Source organism: Mauremys mutica, chromosome 9 (genome assembly GCF_020497125.1).
Source record: "Mauremys mutica isolate MM-2020 ecotype Southern chromosome 9, ASM2049712v1, whole genome shotgun sequence".
NCBI lineage: Eukaryota > Metazoa > Chordata > Testudines > Geoemydidae > Mauremys > Mauremys mutica.
The window spans coordinates 97,810,129-97,831,162 of NC_059080.1; the positions used below are offsets into that span (position 1 = coordinate 97,810,129).

The following is a 21,034-nucleotide window of genomic DNA, read 5'->3' on the forward strand; positions in this document are numbered from 1 at the left end:
ACATTCTTCATTCCTAAACATTTACATTTAGCTACTAAAATACATTGTTTGCTGGCACACAGTTTACCAAGTGATCCAGATCACTGTGTAGTAGTGACCGGTCCTCTGTTATTTGCCACTTCTTTAGTTGGTGTCACCTGGGACCTTTATCAGTGATACTTGTGTGTTTTCTTCCAGGTCATTGGTAAAAAACATTAAATAGCACAAGACCAAAAACCGATCCCTAAAGGGCCCCACTATAAAAAACCCCACACCCACTCGATTCCCTGTTCAGTTATATTTTGAGCTCTATCATCCATCTTTTAAGACATTTAATCTGTCATGTTAATTTTATTATTCTAGGGTTGTTGTTTTTTTATAAATCAAAATGTCATGTGGTACCAAGTCAAAACACTTTATAGAATTCTAAGTATTACATCACACTATTAGTTTTATCAACCAAACCTGCAATTTCATCAAAAACGATTAAGTTATTTCAGCAAGATCTATTTTCTATAAACCTATACTGATTGACTTTAATTCTTGAACTAAGATCAACCTCCTATATACCACAAACAAAAACCAGCTCCTATACAGTCAGAGGTGCCAAGAGTCTCAACCTCCTGAACTGCCAGAGGCTGTATGCCCACTGTGACCGTTTTGGGATGCAGTTACATGTCAAATCAATGTACTACTGATTTTTTTAAAAAGTTGAAGTCAGCACAGGAATTTAGCTTAATATCATTTACACTAAGGGTACGTCTTCACTACCAAAGTTAAAGAGCTCCCCCAGTGCCTTAAAAAAAGCCCACCCCCACAAGGGGAGTAGCTCCCAGCACTAGGAGCGCAGCTCCCAGTGCTGGTGCACTGTCTATGCTGGCACTTTACAGCACTGAAACTTGCATTGCTCAGGGGGGTGCTTTTTCACACCCTTGAGCGAGAAAGTTGCAGCACTGTAAAGTGCCAGTGCAGACAAGCCCTTAGACACCCTCCCAGTAGAGATACTCATATCCCACCACTTCAGCAGAATGCAGGGCACATGCTTGACCCAGCACCTGTCTGTAGCTACAGGCCAGTATAACATCTAGTATTTCTAGAGAGGAATAAAGTGTTTGATTGTATTTAATTGAGCCTCAAAGCATTTATTTATTTATTTTATTGGAGTTTGTTTCTCTTGACTCAGATCTCTCTCATTTCAGGCAGAGTCCATAGATAAGGGAAATGTCACTCTGAACCGACTTGTTAATGGTTTACTGCAGAAAAGCCCACTCCCATACAGCACTATAGGTACTGCATTATGTTGTGCTGTTTTTACAAGGAATGGTCTTCCTATATCTGTACAAAACCTAACATGCACTGAGTGCTATAATAGTACCTGTTGACTGCGTACATTGAATAGGTATAAAAATCCAATGACCATATCTGTGGCTCTTTAATCACATTAGTAAGCCTCATCCCAATTCACAAACCTAATGAAGTGTCCTAAAGTGCAGAAACATCACTAAAGCTTCATAAGAAGCACCATTGATCTAACTCAGTATGGCCAATCTAGTCCAGTAACCTGTCTTCCAACAGTGGCCAATGCCAGACTCTTCAATGGGAATTTATTGAGTGATCCATCCCCAGTCATCCAGTCCCACCATCTGGCAATAAGAGTCTCAGGGACACCCAGAGCATGGGATTGCATCCTTACCATTTTGACTAATAGCCATTGATGGACCTATCATTCATGAACTTTAGTTCTTTTTTGAACCCTGTTACAGTTTTGGCTTTCACAACATCCCCAGCCAATGAGTTCCACAGGTTGACTTTGCGTTGTGTGAAGTACTTCCTTTTATTTGTATTAAACCTGTCTATCAATGTCATTGGCTCGTGTTACGCAAAAGGATAAATAATCGTTCCTTATTCACCACAGATTTATAATGTGGAATTATGATATTTACTGTCTTCTTATCTATCCCCTTCCTAATGGTCCCTAACACTGTTAGCTTTTTTGACAGCTGCTGTAGATTGAGTGGATGTTTTCAGAGAACTATCTGCAATGAATCCAAGATCTCCATCTTCATTTTGTAAGGGATTTCCCCCCCTTCCCATGTGCATTACTTTGCATTTATGAATACAGAATTTCATTTGCCATTTTGTTGCCCAGTCACCCAGTTTTGCGAGATCCCTTTGTAACTCTTCACACTCTGCTTTGAACTTAACTATCTTGAGTTATTTAGTATCTGCAAATTTTGCCACTTCACGGTTTACCTCTTTTTCCAGAGGATTTATAAATATGCTGAACACCACTGGTCCCAGTACAGATCCCTGGGGGTCCCAGCTATTTACTTCTCTCCATTGTGAAAACTGACCATTTATTCCTACCCTTTGTTTCTAGTCTTTTAACCAGTTACTGATCTATGAGAAGACCTTCCCTCTTATTCCACAACTGCTTCAAGTCGTGGCATCTTGGATAAGCCAAGACTGGATTAACACTAAATCTATACAGATACTATACCAGCAAAATTTATATTGGAGAGGAATGCAACTTTTTATATTGCCAAAAACCCTTGTGTTGAGGCAGTTCTACTGGAGTGTGTTGGCTGGCATAGCTTATTTTGCTTGGAAAAAGGTATAAAGATATTATACTGGTAAAAACTTTTGCTGCTATATGCTGCATCTATGAGTAAACTCTTTCTAGTACTGGCTAGGCTTGAGACTACCATTGGAAACCCAGCTGCTGATTGCCAATGTCATCTATCAGCTTGTACCCACTACATTTACCTCTAACAAAGAGCTACTCTACAGCACCTCACATGGAAGTACATACTTCTCCCTCACCACACACCAGAAACAATGCAATCTAAGATCCCAGACAGATTTGATGCCATCAGGAAAACTAAGAGTGGTGTAGAGCTGCACTTCTGTATTGTAAGTACCCACAAAGTCAAAACCACGTACTGCAGAATTCTACTACCTACACTAAAGACACAATAAGTTAAAGATGTCTAGCTGCAAGCCATGGCTGCCTTCAACCTTATCAAAGCCTCCAAGGTACAATAGTGCACAGAATGGAAGTTCAGCAAGAGAGTTAAGTAACTTTGGCAACACTAGACTCTACTCTGTACTTGCTGGTGACACTTCATGTTTCCAAACTATTTGTTCTTGGAAAAGCCTTTGATCACTTTTCTCACTCTACAAAACAGCCAAGATCAGCTATTTGCCAGTGAATCTTCATGTATGCTTACTGGCTTCATAGCCACTAAGAGGTTAACAGACTGAAGACAGCTTTTATCTATAACAGACAGCTGCTTTAACACAGATCCAGTTTCTGCAATGCAATTGTTTGCCCTCTTCATTCAATTAGCTCCTTCAAGTCAGATATCTATTCTAACAGCTGCTCTTGTGGCTTAGTCCAGAGAGTAGTACTGCAAAGGTGATAGCGGACAGGACCTTACCAAGTAGTCACAAGAATGTCAATATGCAAATATTTCACAGCTCTAGACTGTTAACCAATGGCCACATAAGGTTCTTCCTACCCATCCCAAATAAGTAAAGGATAGCAAGAGGCAACAAATTGAAGATAATGAACTAGATGTATGTGATGTTCCTAGAACACACCAAGAAAAGAAGCTGAACTACAGTCCCCCGCTTACCTCAAGGAGATCAGAAACAGAGGGGTCTAGAGATGACAAGACTTCCATGGAGAGAGATTAAAAAAATAATCAATCCATAAGTGGAAGAACATACGATAGCAAATGGTACTGAGTCATGTATTATCTATGCTCAAAGCAATATTTAAATTCAAAAAGTCAACACATTTAGAAAGAGGAAACATTTACTCAACACAGTTTTAGCTTGGGGAACCAACTGCTACATGGTCGCTGCAGGAGAAAAGTTGGGCAGGTTTTTAGAAGGATTAGGCATTCTTATGGGGCAAATGACTATTACATTATGACTAGGAATAAAATGTAACACATAATGCTTAAAGGCATTAGCTATTAAGAAATTTTCCCTGTGGACATGCTATTTTTATATAAAGTTCTACTCTGTCACTTGATGCTTCAGGGGATGCAAGTAACCCCAAATATTATTGGACTTAGTGAGTTAGTCTGATCTGGTATGGAAGTTACTTTTTATAAACCCATGCTTTTATAAGCTAGTAAGGTTCTGATAGTGATACAGTGATAATACTTAGTACATTACATATTTAAGGTGTGTACAAACAAGCTTCAACTGCCAAGCAGCAAGGTGGTATGATCTAAAAACACGACGAGTGACTCCAGGTCAGAAAAGCCAGAATGCTCCTGATCTCTCTAACTTGGCTATTAACAGAATACCATCATAGGTTACATGAAGCACATTTTGAAATATAGCCTTTGGAAGGCACATTATCCACAGGCTTGATATCTTTAGCAAGGTTACATCCCAGTAGGCAGGGTGCTGTTGAGCCTATAAACTATACCATTCAGAAAATTTAACATTGTCAAGTAGCACTGGGACACCTCTGCATTAACGCTATTAGATAACCGTGGTCAAGTTATGATGTTTATGTACACTGTTATTCATACTTGTGACTCAGGTGCACAGCTCCAGAACACAAAGTCAGAGGTGTTTGGATACACTAGGATAAACTTTTTGCAACATGCTGGCAAGATTAATTCAATTGTTATTAATTTGGCCAGTGCTGCTTGTTATCCTCTCCATATACTTCTACTGTTACTTAATATGTAATCAAGAGAAGACAAGACAGTGTTGTGTTTTACAGTAGAGACTGAGCAGACAAAGCGAAGTTTCTCCGTCATATTAAAAACACTGATTCAGTGGACTACAGAGATATTCCTAGATGCACAAAGGTAGATCATGGAAAACAAACAGCTCTCTGCACAGCTCATGTCAGAAGTCTCTCCCCATCCCCTCTTCAAGAAGATTCCTAGAAAGCACATCCCAGCCTTAAAAATAATCTCCTTCTTAGGAATTTAATGCGATTTAAGATTATTAGACTATTTTTAAGATTGCCAAAGGAAATACACTTGTTTTGATGAGCATCAGGACCAGATACAACATAGCTAGGACCCTATCAAATTCACGGTTCACTTTGGTCAATTTCATGGTGATTGCATTTTAAAAATCTTAAATTTCATGATTTCAGATATTTAAATCTGAAGTTTCACGGTCTTGTAATTGTAGGGGTCCTGACCCCAAAAGGAGTTGTGGGAGGGTCTCAAGGTTATTGTAGGGGGTTGTGGTACTGCTACCTTTACTTCTGTGCTGCTGCTGGAGGTAGTGCTGACTTCAAAGCTGGGCGGCCAGAGAGTGGCAGCTGCTGGCTGGGAGCTCAGCTCTGAAGGCAGAGCCACTGCCAGCAGCAGCGCAGAAGTAAGGATGGCCTGGCATGGTATTGCCACCCTTACCTCTGCGCTGCTGCCTTCAAAGCTGGGACCTCGGTCAGCAGCTGCAGCCCTACGGCCACCCAGCTCTGAAGGCAGAGCAGAAGTAAGGGTGGCAATACTGTGACCCCGCCCCCCGAATAACCTTGTGACACCACCACCACCCCCTTTGGGGTCAGGACCCCCAGTTTGAGAAACTTCTGGTGCACTGTCTCAGCCTGTACCGTTTTGGTCGGTGGTGGCTGGACTAACGGCTTTTGCTGCTGCTTCGCAGTGGCCGTCTTCGGCACCTTTTGCTTCCTCTTCGGAGAGAGTGAGCGGTGCCGGGTCTTTGGAGCAGGGTGCCGAGACGTGTCGGTACCGGAGCGGCTCGGTGCTGCCGGTGCGCTGCTCACGGAGGCCGGTTTCGGTGCCGAAGGAGCTGGTGCCGGCGGTTGGAGAGCCGACTCCATAAGGAGCTGTTTTAAACGAGAGTCTCGCTCCTTCCTCGTACGAGGCTTAAAAGCCACACAAATGGGGCACTTATCTGTCCTGTGCGACTCTCCGAGGCAGCGGAGGCAGGAGTCGTGCGGGTCACTCACTGGCATCGGCCGCTGGCAAGCCACGCAGGGCTTGAATCCCGGTGCTCCGGGCATAAGCCCGCACCGGGGCGGAAGAAGAGGGCTAACCCCTCTAATTCCCTAACTATTACACTATACAACTAACTGAACAACTATAACAGGAAACTTTAACGAAATACTAACAACTATATACACTAAACTATGGAGAAATGCTAGGGCTGTGGAGGTAAGGGAGCACTCCACTGTTCCTACTAGCCGTCACGGGCGGAAAGAAGGAACTGAGGAGCGGACGGGCCGGCTGGGGTATATATCAGCCGCCATGGCGGCGCCACTCCAGGGGGCGCCAGCCGGCCCGCCGGAGTTGCTAGGGTAAAAATGTTCCGAAGAACCGTGCACGCGCGGCGCGCACACCTACAATGGAATGCATAGGAGCAATCACTCGAAGAAGAAGACCAGATTCCACAGTCTGTGATGCATTTTCCATGGCCGTGAATTTGGTAGGGCCTTAAACATAGCAATTCATGTAGTTTTCTGACCAACACCTTCATTTGTCTGAAATATTCACACTGATGGCTTTAGGTTCTCACTGGTCTGTACAGTGAAACAATCCATCCTGTTAGTAAGAAGCCTAGATACTTATAAGCTTGCCATCTTAGTCAAAATGTCAGCAGCCTTCACTACACTAGAGAAACTAGGACCCATAATCCAACACCAGTGCAGCTCTACTGGTGGCAGCAATGGTGAAGGCTGTAGCACAGACAGCATTTAGGCAGTTTTGCCACCATGTTATCCAACACTACACAAAGCTGTTTGGTGGATTACAGATCTTAGCTTTCCTATCTATGATTCCTATATGGCCCCATTACCACTAGGTCAGAGTGCCGTGCAATCTTTAGCATATTTAACCTCAACACCCCCCACAAGATAGGGAAGCATTACTATTTCCATTTTACAGAAGAACCACCAAGGAGGAGACTACTGTGGCTTGCCCAAGGTCAGGAAGTCTATGGCATAGCAGGGAAATGAACCCAGATCTCCTGTGTCAAAGGTCGGTGCCTTAACTACTGGACAATCCTGCTTAGAACCAGGGGATGTGTCTTCACAAAAGAGCTTAAAAGATTTCATGCCTTTTTCCATAAGTAAAGAAGTAGATGTAAAGCACAAACAGCATGTAGTGGTTAAGAAATGCAGGGGACACAGTTCAGTTGGCTGAAACATTGCTATATTTCGTGATTCATAACTGTTGGAATCAGAAGGCCCCTATAATGAAAAATCCAAAATGGAGCTAAAGCAAGCTGCTATGCACAAAGCAGAATGACTCAGTCAGAATGAGCAATCCCATTACTGGGAAACAATCAGCCTTGAGTGACTAACGTTCTGATCTTCTCTTTACACTTTCCGGCTTTTCAAGGTAGCTTGGCCTATGCAGGCCCTATACTTCCTCAGATTTAGCACCCAAGAGAGGCCGAGATAAAGCTCAAGAGGTGAGCCATTAAACAACCTACAATACAAGTTATTTATCCTGAAGAATCTTGAAGCAAAGGCCAGCTAGGCTTTATGCTCCATCAGAAACAGATTAAGGAGACCTTTAACCTGAAGAAAAAGCTGTGAAAATGCAGTTCCAATCTGTTACTGGGAATGCAGTTGCCACTGTTGTGTGTGACAAGCCTGAACCTAGAGCTGCCTGTTCTGTAAAGACAATGAAGAATCCTTGTGGCACCTTAGAGACTAATAAATTTATTTGGGCACAAGCTTTCATAGGCTAAAACCTGATGAAGTGGGTTTTAACCCACAAAAGCTTATGCCCAAATAAATGTGTAGTCTTTAAGGTGCCATCGGACTCCTTGTTGTTTTTGAGTTTTGAGGGTCAGTCACATGTCAGTTTCTGTATAGCAGTGCTCAATTAACAGGAACCAGACCCTTCTCAAACCCTCAGACCCAACACATGGCTAGAGACTTACCATCCCTTATAGTTAACAGCAAGTTACTTGGCAGAGATACTCCAACTAACAATTCAGTACAACTACACCCAACAGTGAATACAACTGAATGCATCCAGAGAAATGCTGGAATTCAAAGGTGGGGAACACAATGGTATGTTCTTAGTCCTTCATATCTACTTATTACATCCATTAGACTAGATCTAACTTCCTGTTTAACACAGACAAAATAATTTAATTTGTATTAAGCCTAATAATTTGAGGCTGACTAAAGCAACTTACAGTAAAGCATTTAATCAGGATTTGATGCCAGCAGGAGGGGTAAATCCACCACTTCCATTGGTGATTTATTAACTGTTGCAACACTCTTACTGAAATTTTCCTAGTGCTCACTGCCAGCTCCAGTGGGGCAGGGATAGGGCGTGCCTTAGCTTTGTATTACTGTTTTAGATTTTTCAGTTTAGCTACTCTCCACATTCTGGAAGGGCACAAGGCCCCACTGGGCAACCTTAACTCTGCATTAGAGTTTTGGGGCATTTATGTCCTTGTTTTTAAAAAGTGATCTCAGTATACCCTATGCTCCCCTGCCTCCTCCCACTTCTCCTGGCTCCCTCTCGGCCATTACTCCTGCTAAGGACTGTACTGGTGTGTTTTAGCCCCTTTACAATCTTGTCATCTGTCTCTACTTTTCCAGCACAGCCTGGTTCTTCCCCAAATCTGAGCCTAATGTATTGGGAAGAGGTTCTACACAACCATCCGCAGCATAAGTGGATCCGAGAGGTGTGACGTGACCACGGCCGGCTTTAGCAAGCGCAGGGCCCGATTGGTGGGGATTGTACTCACCGGGCAGCGCTCTGAGTCTTCAGCGGCACTTCGGATTGCTGCTTAGAACTGTCTGCCTGCTCTCCAGCTGGCGCTAGCAGGGTCATGGGCTTGCCGCGCTCTGGCTGGGCGCAGGGCCCTCTTAGGCGCGGGGCCCAATTCGGGGGAATCGGCCTAAAGCTGGCCCTGGAAGTGACCCCCTTCATTTCATTGAGATGTCTGAACAGAACACCCAGTGGAGAATACAGACCAACAACAACTCAGAGGTGTTAACTGCTTCACTTGTCTCCGTAGGTGTTCACATCCCCTCTCTGGGGCATTAGTACCCCATGGAGGAAGGAGAGGGGCTAAAACCTCCAGATTCCCAGCTCACACATAGCGGTGACCTGTAGCCTTGGTGAGGGCAGGAACCATGTGTTCTATTTCCCCACCCCCCCAGGGAAGCACATCCCTCTCCAGCCCACAATCAGCAGCCTGAGACCGGTCTGAGAGTCATTTCCACACCATCACCCAGCCAGGCCAGGCCAAAGGGATCAGGGAAGGGGCAGTAGCTTCAAATGGGAAGGGACAATGTGGTGCTGACAGGTACTCCTAACCCCCCTGCAGCCCACTTGCAGACTCCTACCCTACTCTTCCCCCCGCCCCCAACTTCCCCAGTCCTGAAGGCACCCCCCCACACACACACATACACACTTCTTATAACAGAGTGAAAATGAAGACACCACCACTCAGTACACTAATTCCCTCCATTTCTCTAGGAGGGAACTAGCAGCTTTCAACTCACTCAATTCCAGGCTCTAAACCAGTGGTTCTCAACCCACAGGTTGCTTGCAGCCTAATCAGCACACAGCTGCAACCCATTAGACATCCTCAGGGCCATACAGGTAGTATTGTGTGGATGCGGCCCACATAACCCAGATACCTGCATATGTGGCCCACAATGGTAAATAGGTTGAGAACTACTGCTCGAAACCCTAATCTCAGCAGTTTCCTGCCATCACGTGAGTAAGAGGAAACATCTGCAGAAGCTACAAGTTCAAAACTTGCCAGAAGATGTGTTTGTTTTCTTCTAGAAAGAGGAGGAATGTAAGTGTTATTAAGGCTGTTATTGTATCCCACTGTTATGGAAACTACCATGGACTTTCCTAAAGTAAGCACATGCCAATACATCTCTCCATCAAAAGGCTAATGGCAGGGGCGGCTCTAGGAATTTGGCCGCCCCAAGCAGGGTGGCATGCCACAGGGGGCACGCTGCCGGTCCCGCGGCTCCGGGGGACCTCTTGCAGACGCACCTGTGGAGGGTGCGCTGGGAGGGCGGCAGGCGGCTCCGGCGGACCTTCCGCAGGCATGACCGCGGAAGGTCCGCCGGAGCCGCCTGCCGCCCTGCCAGAAAATGCCGCCCCAAGCGCGCACTTGGTGCGCTGGGGTCTGGAGCCGGCCCTGGCTAATGGGCTAGCTTGTATTCTCACTGGCTGACTTCAGAGAACTCCACTCCTCAGGGAGGACAACAGGGAAGCTGTGTAAAACATCTCCGCTGAAATTCTGAGCCCAGCCTTCTGCCATGAAAAACAGACGTACAGTATAGCCAAACTTCTGTGATGCATCCTCACTACACCTTTGAAACTGTAGTCTAAAAGCAAGTCTAGAATTCCTGTCCTGCTTACATTCTACTCAAGTTCCTATACCGTCCTCATCACCATAATAAAGGTACAACTACCACCACCCAGCATAATCAGAAACCCAGAAATACTTCTGTTAGTGCAGCATTAGCAGAGAAAGGTTGAAGTCTTTGTGTATGTCCAGTCATGCTACTACCTATCTTTAAGGCAGACATTATGGGCTGTCAGCCATGTACACACATGCACATGCTAGTCTTTACTATGAAGATGTCCCTCCACCAAAGGAGAATGATAGCAGGTCGCAGCAGTTTATCAAAGCAAACTGGCTCTTGTCTGATGTAGGGCAGCGCTTTTCAAACTGAGGTGCGTGTACCCGTAGGGGTACATGGGCTCTTATCGGGAGTACAAGAGAAAAAATCCTGCAATAGCAGACACCACATTCTATTTAGTAAGACTAGGCAATCTAATCATAGATATATTATGACCTTAACTCAGATGGGGGTATGCGGTAAACTATATTATTTGGAAAAAGATATGCACCCTAAAAAGTTTGAAAACCACTGTTGTAGGTGATCAGAGCAGCACTTGAAGCATAGTTTATCTGGCTACCTTACCGAACAGCTGCCAGAAAGGAAAAGGTCAAGACTTGGTGGGTATTGCATCCATCTACCAAGTCACTTTAGTTGGTAGTGACCAAAAGCCATCTCCATGTGCAACAGCCCCTTTGCGAAACAAGGTGGTAGCTTCAGTCCAGTTCCTAGTAGCCATCAAGAAGTTTGGCTGGATGAGGAATGAGGTACTCTGGTGGGAGCCCATGGTATTGGGAAAGCTTGCACTGCCCTTACCCAGGCTGTACCTACTCCAGCTAAGAAGTGCTCTGTCTCCATGGGCCCCAAGCCAGTACCCTTCCCCAGCACAAATTGCACATGGATGGAAATGCATGAAAGCTGAAGAGTAACTATTTCCTCTGTATGCATGATACTTACACAGCACTGCTTTTCACCAGCCATGACCTAATCTGGTCTGCTGTTCACTCTCCAAACCATTTTGTGTTTGTTTAGTAGCCTAGTAAATTGGTTTGAGCTGTGATTTCCAAGTAACGAGTGAGGTTCCTGAACATTAATAAGCTTATCTGACTAAGCAGCCCAAGACCCAGCAGCAGCTAGATGAGGACAGCCCTAGGAAGAATCCAGGAAAATGTTGCCTCTGAGTAGCAATATATCTACAGGAATGAGTCACAAGCAACCCCCATCTCCCACTGAGACAAGAATTCAGCATTGCATAAAGCATTACATGGTAAAGCAGACTGCTCTTGAAGCCCAGTACAAGTGTGACAGTGGCTGAAAGAGGAAGAGGATTAGTTCAGAGATCTGAGTTAAGCAAATTGAGGTTGCTTAGTAAGCCAATTAATTTCTGGTTAAGGTTCCTATTATCAGATCATACAATGCCACCCTACAGCCCATAAAGCAAATGACAAACTAATACTCAAGCACCCAAACTGTCCTGGCAAGTACCTAACATGATCCGATAAGGAGCCCATGAGCTGCACCTGGTTTATGGTGAGGCAACAGACAGTAGCTGCCCTTACAAATATGGAGGCCTAAACCCAGCCAGAGAGATTTGTCTTTAAACTATCAGAGGGGTAGCCATGTTAGTCTGGATCTGTAAAAAGCGACAGAGTGTCCTGTGGCACCTTATAGACTAACAGAAGTATTGGAGCATTATCTTTGCGTCCTATGAAGTGCGTATTCACCCACGAAAGCTCATGCTCCAATACTTCTGTTAGTCTATAAGGTGCCACAGGACTCTGTCACTTTTTCAAGACCAAGGTGAACACCACTGGAGTTTCAGGGACAATACCCTGGTTTTAAGTCCAGCTCAGTAAGTCCTCAGAGCAGGAAGGCAGGGAAAAGAGTACTGGGATTTCTATCTGACTTGAGGGTGCCATGTTTCATATAATCAGTCTGTGGACAGAGGGGTCTGTTTGAAGCACTACTTCCAGGGATAGAGAGCTTTCTGCTTCTCTCTGCTCTAGACTGCTGCCTGGATATGTGGGAAAATAGATTTTCAATATCCTACCCCTTCTTTAGCCTCTGATTTTGAAGTTTTCTCCCCAAAACTAGCTTCAGCTTCTCCCTTCACTGCTGCTCATAAGTTTTCCAACCAGCAGTGTGAAGTGAACAGCTGAGTTTCATTGCTGCTTTTAGGGTTCTAAAGAGCAACAGTCGAATCTTTCATTTCTCACTGCTGTTGCTTAACAAAGCTCTGAGAAGCAGAAAGATGTACTAACATCTCATGAAAATGAGTTACATTCCATCCCCCTTGGAAGATTAAGATAGAAACATAGATTTGGGGTTTAAGTGAACGCTTAAACTTCAGAAAATGGATGGTTTAGGCCCCTGACTCACCAGGGAAAGCTTCCTATTGCCATTGCTAAGTGAACAAGTGTACTTTGAGTCCTGGGTCCCAGCATGCTTTTAGATTAATACTTCTAGATTAATTGCTCTCCTGCTGGGATCAAGATGAAATGCTGCTTACTGGGACCTGTAGTCTCTGTTGGTCACCTCTCTGCATTAAAGAGAAAGGAAGCTGCAGGCTGTATGGTACAAGTCTTTATGATGCATTTAGCACCCTGAACTCTCTTTTATTCATCCTTAGTCTAAGAGAAGAGATGTTGTCTTTCATTCCAACACCAATGCACCACATATCCAGTCATTTACTTCTCAACTTCTCATGCTGCAAGCCATCCATAACCCCAAGGGTCCATCTTTTATAAGAGAAATCCTATATTTCCCATTCTGGGCATTCCTGGGCAGAGAGGTTTCCTGATCTCTTTCAAAGGACATCTCCCCAACCGCCCTGAAAGGAAACATTGGCTCCAAGAAACAGACAACACTGAGGTACTAGTTACCAGGGATGGAGCCCTTACAATACAAGACAAGTGATGCTGCCTTCTACCAAAGCAACATACACAAAAAATTAGAGAAAGACAGTTTGGTAGCATCACACCAGATGAGAGACCAGACTGATGATAAAGCTTTCAGGGAAAAGTAATGTTCCTGCTAATTGATCAGAATGGCAGCAGCTCTACTTCTTAAGGAGCCCAAGTAAACCTTTTCTAATAAGGCTGTGGCTTGGTCTACATTTTAAACTTATACCAGCATAGTTATATCAGTCAAGAGTGTGCAAAATCCACTCACCCCATCAACACAGCTATGCCAACAACCCACCCCCACGCCCGAGTAGATGAATCTAGGCTGACAGAAGAGTGCTTCTTTCTGATTGCATAGCTAATGTCCGTTTGGGGAGGTGGCATTCCTACACAAGCAAAAAAACTCCTATTGGTGCATGCTACATTAGGGGCCCGCGGCAGCATAGCTATGCCAACAGACTCTTCAGTGTAAACACAGCCTGTAACTACACAGAATGTGCGCTCAATAAGAAGGCCCCCTAATATCCCAGACCTTTGGAATGCACAAGGCATTCAGGTTTCCCTACCTGGAAAGGTTCCAGGTTCTGCTTTTGGGCAGCCCGAAGGTAAAGTTTCACAGCAGTCTATGGTGCTGATGAGATAAGAGTTGTGATCAAAAAGCCTATAGCTTAAAATAGGAAAGAGAGATCAGAGAAGATTAGCTTCCTAGTGGGGAGAGAAGTCAATAACATCGCCTGATAAACAGACACTGGGTTTCCTGCAACTGTACAGAATCCAAAAGCCCAGAGAAAGGAAATGGGAATGCAGTGGAAGAGCTGTGTGATAAGGGCCTAATTTTCAGTCTCGGAACAACAATTTACAGTTACCAGAGCTAATAATGCCTCAGCCCAGTAGGCTTTACACAGTGATTCTCAAACTTTTGTATTGGTGACCCCTTTCACACAGCAAGCCTCGAGTGCGACCCCCGTTATAAATTAAAAATACTTTTTAATATATTTAACACATTATAAATGCTGGAGGCAAAGTGTGGTTTGGAGTGCAGGCTGACAGCTCATGACCCCCCCCCCCATAATAACCTCACAACCCCCTGATGGGTCCCACCCCCAGTTTGAGAACCCCTGGCTTTACAGAAAGAAGCTGCAATCCATGAGCCAACTAATTCATGCTTACATCAATAATGCAGATAATTTTGGGGATGGAGTACTTCTGATCCCCTTATGAGGCTTTTGCTCACTTTAACCTGGCATGTTAGATTACACCACACCACCTTCAAGAAAGAGCTACATATCCTGACTTAATTCCCATTTCACTCAAGCACTTTCAGCTGAATAATCAATGCTAAGATGACTCATAATAGTTTGTTGCCATGACAGGTGTTTCAGATGGATCACCAATAACCAGCTGGTACCCCACAGCAACAGTGTTTTAGCATTTGAAGGGGAGTGTCAAATACCCTCTGTTCTCACCTACCAATGAGGATATGTGAATTCCGGAGAACAGATTACAGATATTCGCATTTAGCGCTCAATATCTTTGACTTACCACTACACAGGCCTGAGGGGGAGCACCCCAGCTGTTTAATAGCTGCCCAGCAACCCTATACAACAAGAAAGGAATAATTCTATCCAACTGGAACTGCGGGAGATTTTTAGTAAGCCAGACTAGAATTTACACAGGATGCACAAGAAAATAGCCCATTAGGTACAAAAGGAAAAGAGGCCTGCATAGCATAGCAAAGGGTCAGGAGATCATAATAACCACCGGACCTTGGTTTTATCTCTTCTCTTGAGCATACTGCCTCTTACCATACTCAGTATCACAGCGGAGCAACGGGCTGTATGAGGACACAGCAGAAAAGCCACCCTCACCGCTTCCTGCGGTACTTGTTTTCTCCTTGGAGTCTCCCACCCAAGTGCTGACCCAGCCAGGTGCTGGTTAGCTCAACATCTGTTAGTCCCAGCACAAGGTATTTATAGCCACAAGCCAAGTTCCCACCCACCCCAAACCAAGGATGGAGACGGTCTTTTCCTTGCAGCTTCTCCCAGGTCAGGGGTGAGCCAACCAAGGAGCCATCAGACTTACTTATCTGAAGCACTTGGCTGGGAAAAATAACGAAACACAAGAAACCCAGAGACAGGGTCTCTCCCTCCCTCGCACCCCCTTCCCAAATGCAGAGTCTATTTCTCCCCCACAATACAGCATCACCCCTTCTCTCGCACACTCCTTCGAGACACAGCATGCATTCCCCCCCCCCCACACCAAAATACAAAGTCTCGCCCTCCCTTGCACCCCCTCCTAGATACAAGGTCTATATCCCCCCCAGAATGATTCCACACACCCCAGATATAAGGTCTATTTCCCCTCAAAATACAGGGCGTCTCCCTCCCCTGCCCCCTAGATGCGGGGTCTATTCCCCCCAGTCTCTCCCCACGGTGCCCCCCGCCCAGATACCGGGGGAGCCCTACCCCCACCCAGCTCACGCCAAGCCGGCGCCCACCACAGGGCACGGGGGAAGCAGGGAGCTCGCTCGCTCGCCGCCCCAGCCCCCAGGGCAGCACCTCGCTGCCAGGCAGGCAGGCGGGGCGGGGCAGGCTGTGACCCACGCCCCGAGGCCAGAGCCCCGCGGGGCGGGCGGCTCCGGAGAGGGGCTCCCCATCCCGCCCTGACGGGAGCTCACCCCCTATCCCGGCCCGCAGGGCCCCTGAGATGAGGCACCCGCCCAGACAGCCCGGGGCAGGGGAGGGCCCCGGGAGCCGCTGCCCGGCCTCACCTGCCAGTGGTGCCTCAGCTCGCTCTCGCGCCCTCTCTCCGCCCAGTCCCCAAGATGGCGGCTACTCCCCCCTCCCTCAGGCGCCCCCCCCATTACTGCAGAGCCGCCGCCTCCGCGCATGCCCAACCCACGCCCAGCAGCCTCTGCGCATGCGCCTCCAGGAGGGCGGGGGGCGGGAAGGGAGAAGCGCGCAGACCGAGGACGCGAAAACTTCATGTCCCAGTATGCACCGCGACAGCTTGAGCCGCGCGGCGTCAGAGGCTATTCGCACTGCATACTGGGATTTGTAGTCTCCCCGGCCAGACCGCCGCGTCGGAGACCGTAGACCCCCCAGAAGGGGGCGTTGCATGCTGGACAGCGCCAGCGGGCTGAGTTCGAGCCCGAGGTTGGGGAAATGTCCCGCAAATCCAGAGGGTTGGGCTGCGGCCACGGGGCTCTGTCGGGGTAGGAGGCACCCCCTTATTCCCAGAGTTGGGGTGCAGCCTGCGGGTCCCAGTGAGCGGTGGGATGGGGCAGCAGCAGCCACATGGCACCTGTGGGTGTCTCGAGGGGTTGGGGCGTGGAGCCCCATCAGTGCAGGCACTTTAATGCCACTCCCAAGTTTATAGAATCCCTCCCAGCCAAAGCCCTGCTGGCACTTGCACTTGCACTTGCCTGACAGCTGGGAGCTGCACCCGCGTTCTTTCTTCACATTGGGAAACCGAGGCACAGATTGGCAAAATGATTCACCCCATAATTCACCTTCCCCACCACCTCACTCTCTCCCCCAACATTCACTAATCAAATAATGAGATTAGCTTTAAAAACTGTGAGGTTAAAGAGGTTCTTTTTATTTGCCTTCTGGCTTTTGAGACTTTAATGTCTCGGGCCCATGTTTAGGCTTTGGTTCGCACCCCTGAGGGCTTTAAAAAAATAAAGCTGAGATTCTGCCACAGTCACATGCCTCTAGAAGTTGGGGCTTCAAGTTTAAACACCAGCTATTGCAAGAGTTGGCAACTCTCCTAATTTCTTTGTCACCCTTCTGCCTCATTTGTCCCATCCAGAGCCTGGGAAAAGCCCTAAAATGTCCAAAGGGACCAGTTCAGCCCGAGCCTGCTGTATTTGCAATAGGACACATTCTCTTCTATGATGCTATTAAAGATAAAGGTTTCAAAGGTAGGAAGCCAAGTTGAGTTGAAGCCAGAACTGCAGTCACATGGAGGAGACAGGTGGGAGGTGTTGAGGCTCAGTCTGCACTTGGAAAGCTTTACTAGTACAGCTATACCTCTCCTAGCATAGACACAGGCACAGTTTATACTGGCAAAACTTCACTTTTGGTAGCATAGCTTATTCTATTCCCCTCTGAGCCAAATAAGCCATCCCACCAGAAGCAGGGTTTTGCAGGTATAACCGCACCAAAACTAGGAGCTTTTTGCACACCCCTCACACTGCCGGCCAAACAGTTATGCTAGCAGAAATGTGTAGTGTAGAGCCTGCTGTATACTGAACCCCATACATGTCTGAGGGGTGGGGGTTGCTACTGAAATCCATTTATTCCCATGCATACACAGATGATTGGGCGGGGGAGAGGTTATTCACCCATCCCCTTCAATTCTATGGGCATTGCATTAGCTTCCCTCTATTTAAGACAGGCCTAAGAAGAAAGATTAGATCAAGCCCTGCAGTTTAGGTTTTAGTTAAGAGAAATGTCACAGCTTCATTTTCCTAACGACCTTCATCAGGGCACACATTTGAAAATATACCACAGCCCTGTGGGTTGGGCCTCAGCGAGTATGAGAGTCTCTTTCTGTTGGAGCAGCAGCAGTATAGGACAGACAGTGACTGTTCACTTGCCAGAGCCGGAAACATCTGGGAAGAATCCTCAGGAAATGAATAGGATCAAGCATTCTAGGCCTCAGCAACGAGGGAAGCCTGCTGCAGGCCAGCCCCACCAGCCCGAGACACAGGACAGCAGAGGAATAAAAACAGGAGCCAGGATTCCAATAAAACTATGTTTATAAATAAAAACAAGGAAGATTGGTTTTGTTTTTATAAAACCCAGCGGGCAGGGGGAGGAGCCAGGCCAATGCCAGGATGATGAGTTGGCTGGAAGGCAGGGGAGGATGGTAGGTGGCAGCGTGAGCTGGCAGGATGGCACACTGGGGCAGGATAGTGGATATTAGACAGGCTGGCACCAGGGTAGATATGAAGGATTATGCACAGTAGATGCACTGGTAGCAGGGTAGGGAGCTAGGAGAATGGACGACTGTAGAAGAGCTGGTGCTGCGATAGAGGGGCAGGAGGATGGCACACAGGGCAGGATGGCTGGTGCTGGGATGGCAGACAGGGCAGAATAGGGGGCAGTAGATGAGCTGGTGCCAGGTGTAAGATATATTTCACCTGCTAAGAAGAAGAATAACCACAACTCCAAGGAGTTTACACTGTTGCAGAGGAAGCTGTTGCATGGCAGCGAGAGGACCCAGGGAGGAAAGGGAGACTGTGGCAAAGCCCCCCATTGGCTGCGGTGCAGCTTAGCGTACCAGGTACTGTCTCGTGCACTAGCCAGTTACCCAAGATAGCCTCTCTGTCATTCCAGCATCAGGCAGGAGGAGCAGGGCTCTGAGAGACTCCAGGAGGCCGAGGGAGAAAAAGGGAACTTTTCTCTAACAGCTCAACTCACTGCTGTCCTCCACAGGGAGAGGGCCCAGGCCCTGCACACATGCCACAGGCAGGGGCTGCAGTGCCATGTCACAGAAGGGGGCAGCCTCTCAAGTAGGGACTGTCACAGCAGGGCCAAGGCTGTCACTCTCCAGTCTCCTTGGAGCCTGGTCCGTCCCCACCCCTCCCTCGTCCATGGAGAAGATGAGGACAGGAAGCCCCTTACCCCTCTAGAACAACGGAGGGAGGCAGCAAACGCAGGGGAACTTGCTATTGTGCTCACCCCCACTCTGGAAACACCACAGCTGCCCCTTTCTCAGCTTCTTACCCCATCCTCTTGCTCTGCTTAGACCTAATAGCTTCTGCAGCTTGAGCCTGCTGCTAAGCACCAGTGTAGGAGAGTACAGCCAGTAGCTGATGCCCCCAGCTACACACAGCAGGCCTGGATGGCGCATGCTCTGTGGCCATGGAATGGGTAGTCAGGCCCATGGTCATGCAGCGGGTGGGAGAGGCACGGAGGGGCTGCCTAGACTAAAGGCACATTTTCAGAGCTAGACATCCGCACTTGCAGAGGGTGCAAATGAAACCCTCACATTCAGCCAAATCCACACCCCGCAGCTCATGGGCACAAGCAGAGCCTTGAGTAATGGATGGTAGGTATTTCAGAAACTTCAGGCTCCGGATGCTGGCCTGCACCTCCTATGGGAGTTAATGACCCAACAGCACTCAGTCAAGAACAGAACCTCATTAGTGTACTGCCTCCAAACCCAACTGGGGCCTTGCCACAGGGGTGCACTGCATTTAATGCTATACAGAGAGTAACAGACCCTGGCCCAAGCCTGACCATGTTGTGGTGGAGTGTGGGAACAAGGCCTGGTACCCTCCCAGCTGGGGCCTCACCTTCTCCACTCCCCAGAGGCACTGAAGCCATGGAACATTCATGCCATTGGCCAGGAGATGGCTACATTTATTGATCTGAACACACACAAGGCTGGAGCTGGCCCTGCTCCCCTCTCAGGGTTGTGGAGGGAACGGGGGGGCGTCGTCAGCTAGTGGGAAAGAAGCCATCTTCAGCACTGTACGTGCCCAGCGCCCTTGGGGCTTCGTGTCCTCCTCTGTTGGGCCAAGCTGCCATGCCATGCTCCAGCTCTCACCCCTGCGGGCGGCAAGCTCAGAGGAAGTCAAACACCCCGTAATTCTTTGCTGCTTGACAGAAGAAACACAAAAGGGTGAAAAGAAAGAGGAGACGTTTAGGGTGGAAGGAGTGAGGTGGCAGCGGCAGCTACACACGGGCGAGCAGCACAGGCACCAGGATGGATGCGGGTTAATGGGGTTAGAGATGGGGGTTAGGGGCTTGCAAAAGCAGCAGCAACTTGCCTCTGCACACACGAGTCCGGAGGTGGGCTGGGCCGGGCAGGGCTCAGCAAGGCCTGCTGGCCCCCGCCTCCACGCCACAGGAGTAGGGATTAAAATCAAGGTTTAGTTCAGTTTATTTTTCCCTTTTTTAGTTATCAAGACAAAAAAAACAAAGTGAAGGCAGGGCTGTTCCTAGAAGACAAACCGACGAGGGCAGCAGACAGACAGGGGGACGGGTGCTTCACATGACATCCACAAAGAACTCACTGGGGTTGCCCATGGCCATTCGGAACGACTGTCTACTGGCCGTCAGTTCAGGGGGCACAGAGGCCAGGTCACGGCCCGGTGGGGCTCCTGGGGGCCCCAGGGCGGAAGGCGGCGGAGGCATCAGCAGCATGGGCGGGCTGTACAGGGGTGGCAGGCCAGGCGGCCCATACGACTGCTGGCTGCGGATGCTGTGAGCTAGGGAGTGCTGGCTGCGCTGGCTGTGCTGGCTGGCTGGCACCGAGCGCTCACTGGCCGCCCGCTCCCGCCGCATACTGCTCCGGGTGGTGTGGTCCGACTCACTGCCACTGCCGCCTGACTTGGACTCGCCAGGCTTCGGGTCTCTCTCCTTTCTCCTCTCACTGCCGCTGCGGTTCGAACCGCTGCTGCGACTCCCTGCAAGAAGCCCAAGGCATGGTTAGGGAATGGCCCCGACAACATGCAGCCCCAGCCGGCACAGCAGGGAAGGGAGAGACTGGAATAAAAGGAGCCTCCCCGAAGCCAAGGCCACAACATGTGGCCTTGGGAAAAACTGCAGAGAGGAACCAGCCAGACCCCAGCCAGGAAGGGCAGAAGCAGCCAAAGCCATGGCCCCTCTCCCTTCCCTTTTCTTTCCATGTAGCTGATGCCTCTGAACCAGCTCTCCCCACCGAATAAAAACTAAACATTTAAAGAATCACAGAAGTAACATGCCATTTGCTGCCATCACATTGTTTACTCTGCTTGTGTGTTCTACCCCTTCCTCCACCCCGTGTCTGTCTAGTCTATTTAGATTGTAAGATC

At 47.9% G+C, this 21,034-nt stretch overlaps 2 protein-coding genes across 6 annotated transcripts in view; both read right to left on the reverse strand.

The window, feature by feature from the left end:
• The window catches only part of AP2M1 (adaptor related protein complex 2 subunit mu 1), a 43,551-nt gene extending 27,461 nt beyond the window's left edge, over positions 1–16,090 (reverse strand). For both annotated transcript variants that reach the window (XM_045030594.1, XM_045030593.1), the window contains exon 1: positions 15,995–16,090. The gene's annotated coding sequence lies outside the window, so the exon portion shown is untranslated. The remainder of the gene's footprint in view (positions 1–15,994) is intronic.
• A 1,881-nt stretch (positions 16,091–17,971) lies between these two features.
• Positions 17,972–21,034, reverse strand: part of DVL3 (dishevelled segment polarity protein 3) — a 43,994-nt gene continuing 40,931 nt past the window's right edge. For 3 of the 4 annotated variants that reach the window (XM_045030554.1, XM_045030556.1, XM_045030557.1), the window contains exons 16-17: positions 20,255–20,647; positions 17,972–19,834 (exon numbers count right to left, since the gene is read on the reverse strand). In XM_045030554.1, coding sequence (XP_044886489.1) covers positions 19,803–19,834; positions 20,255–20,647 — 425 coding nt within the window. In that variant the 3' untranslated portion in view covers positions 17,972–19,802. Of the gene's footprint in view, positions 20,648–21,034 lie in introns of all 4 variants that reach the window. The other variant, XM_045030555.1, reaches the window with a different exon arrangement.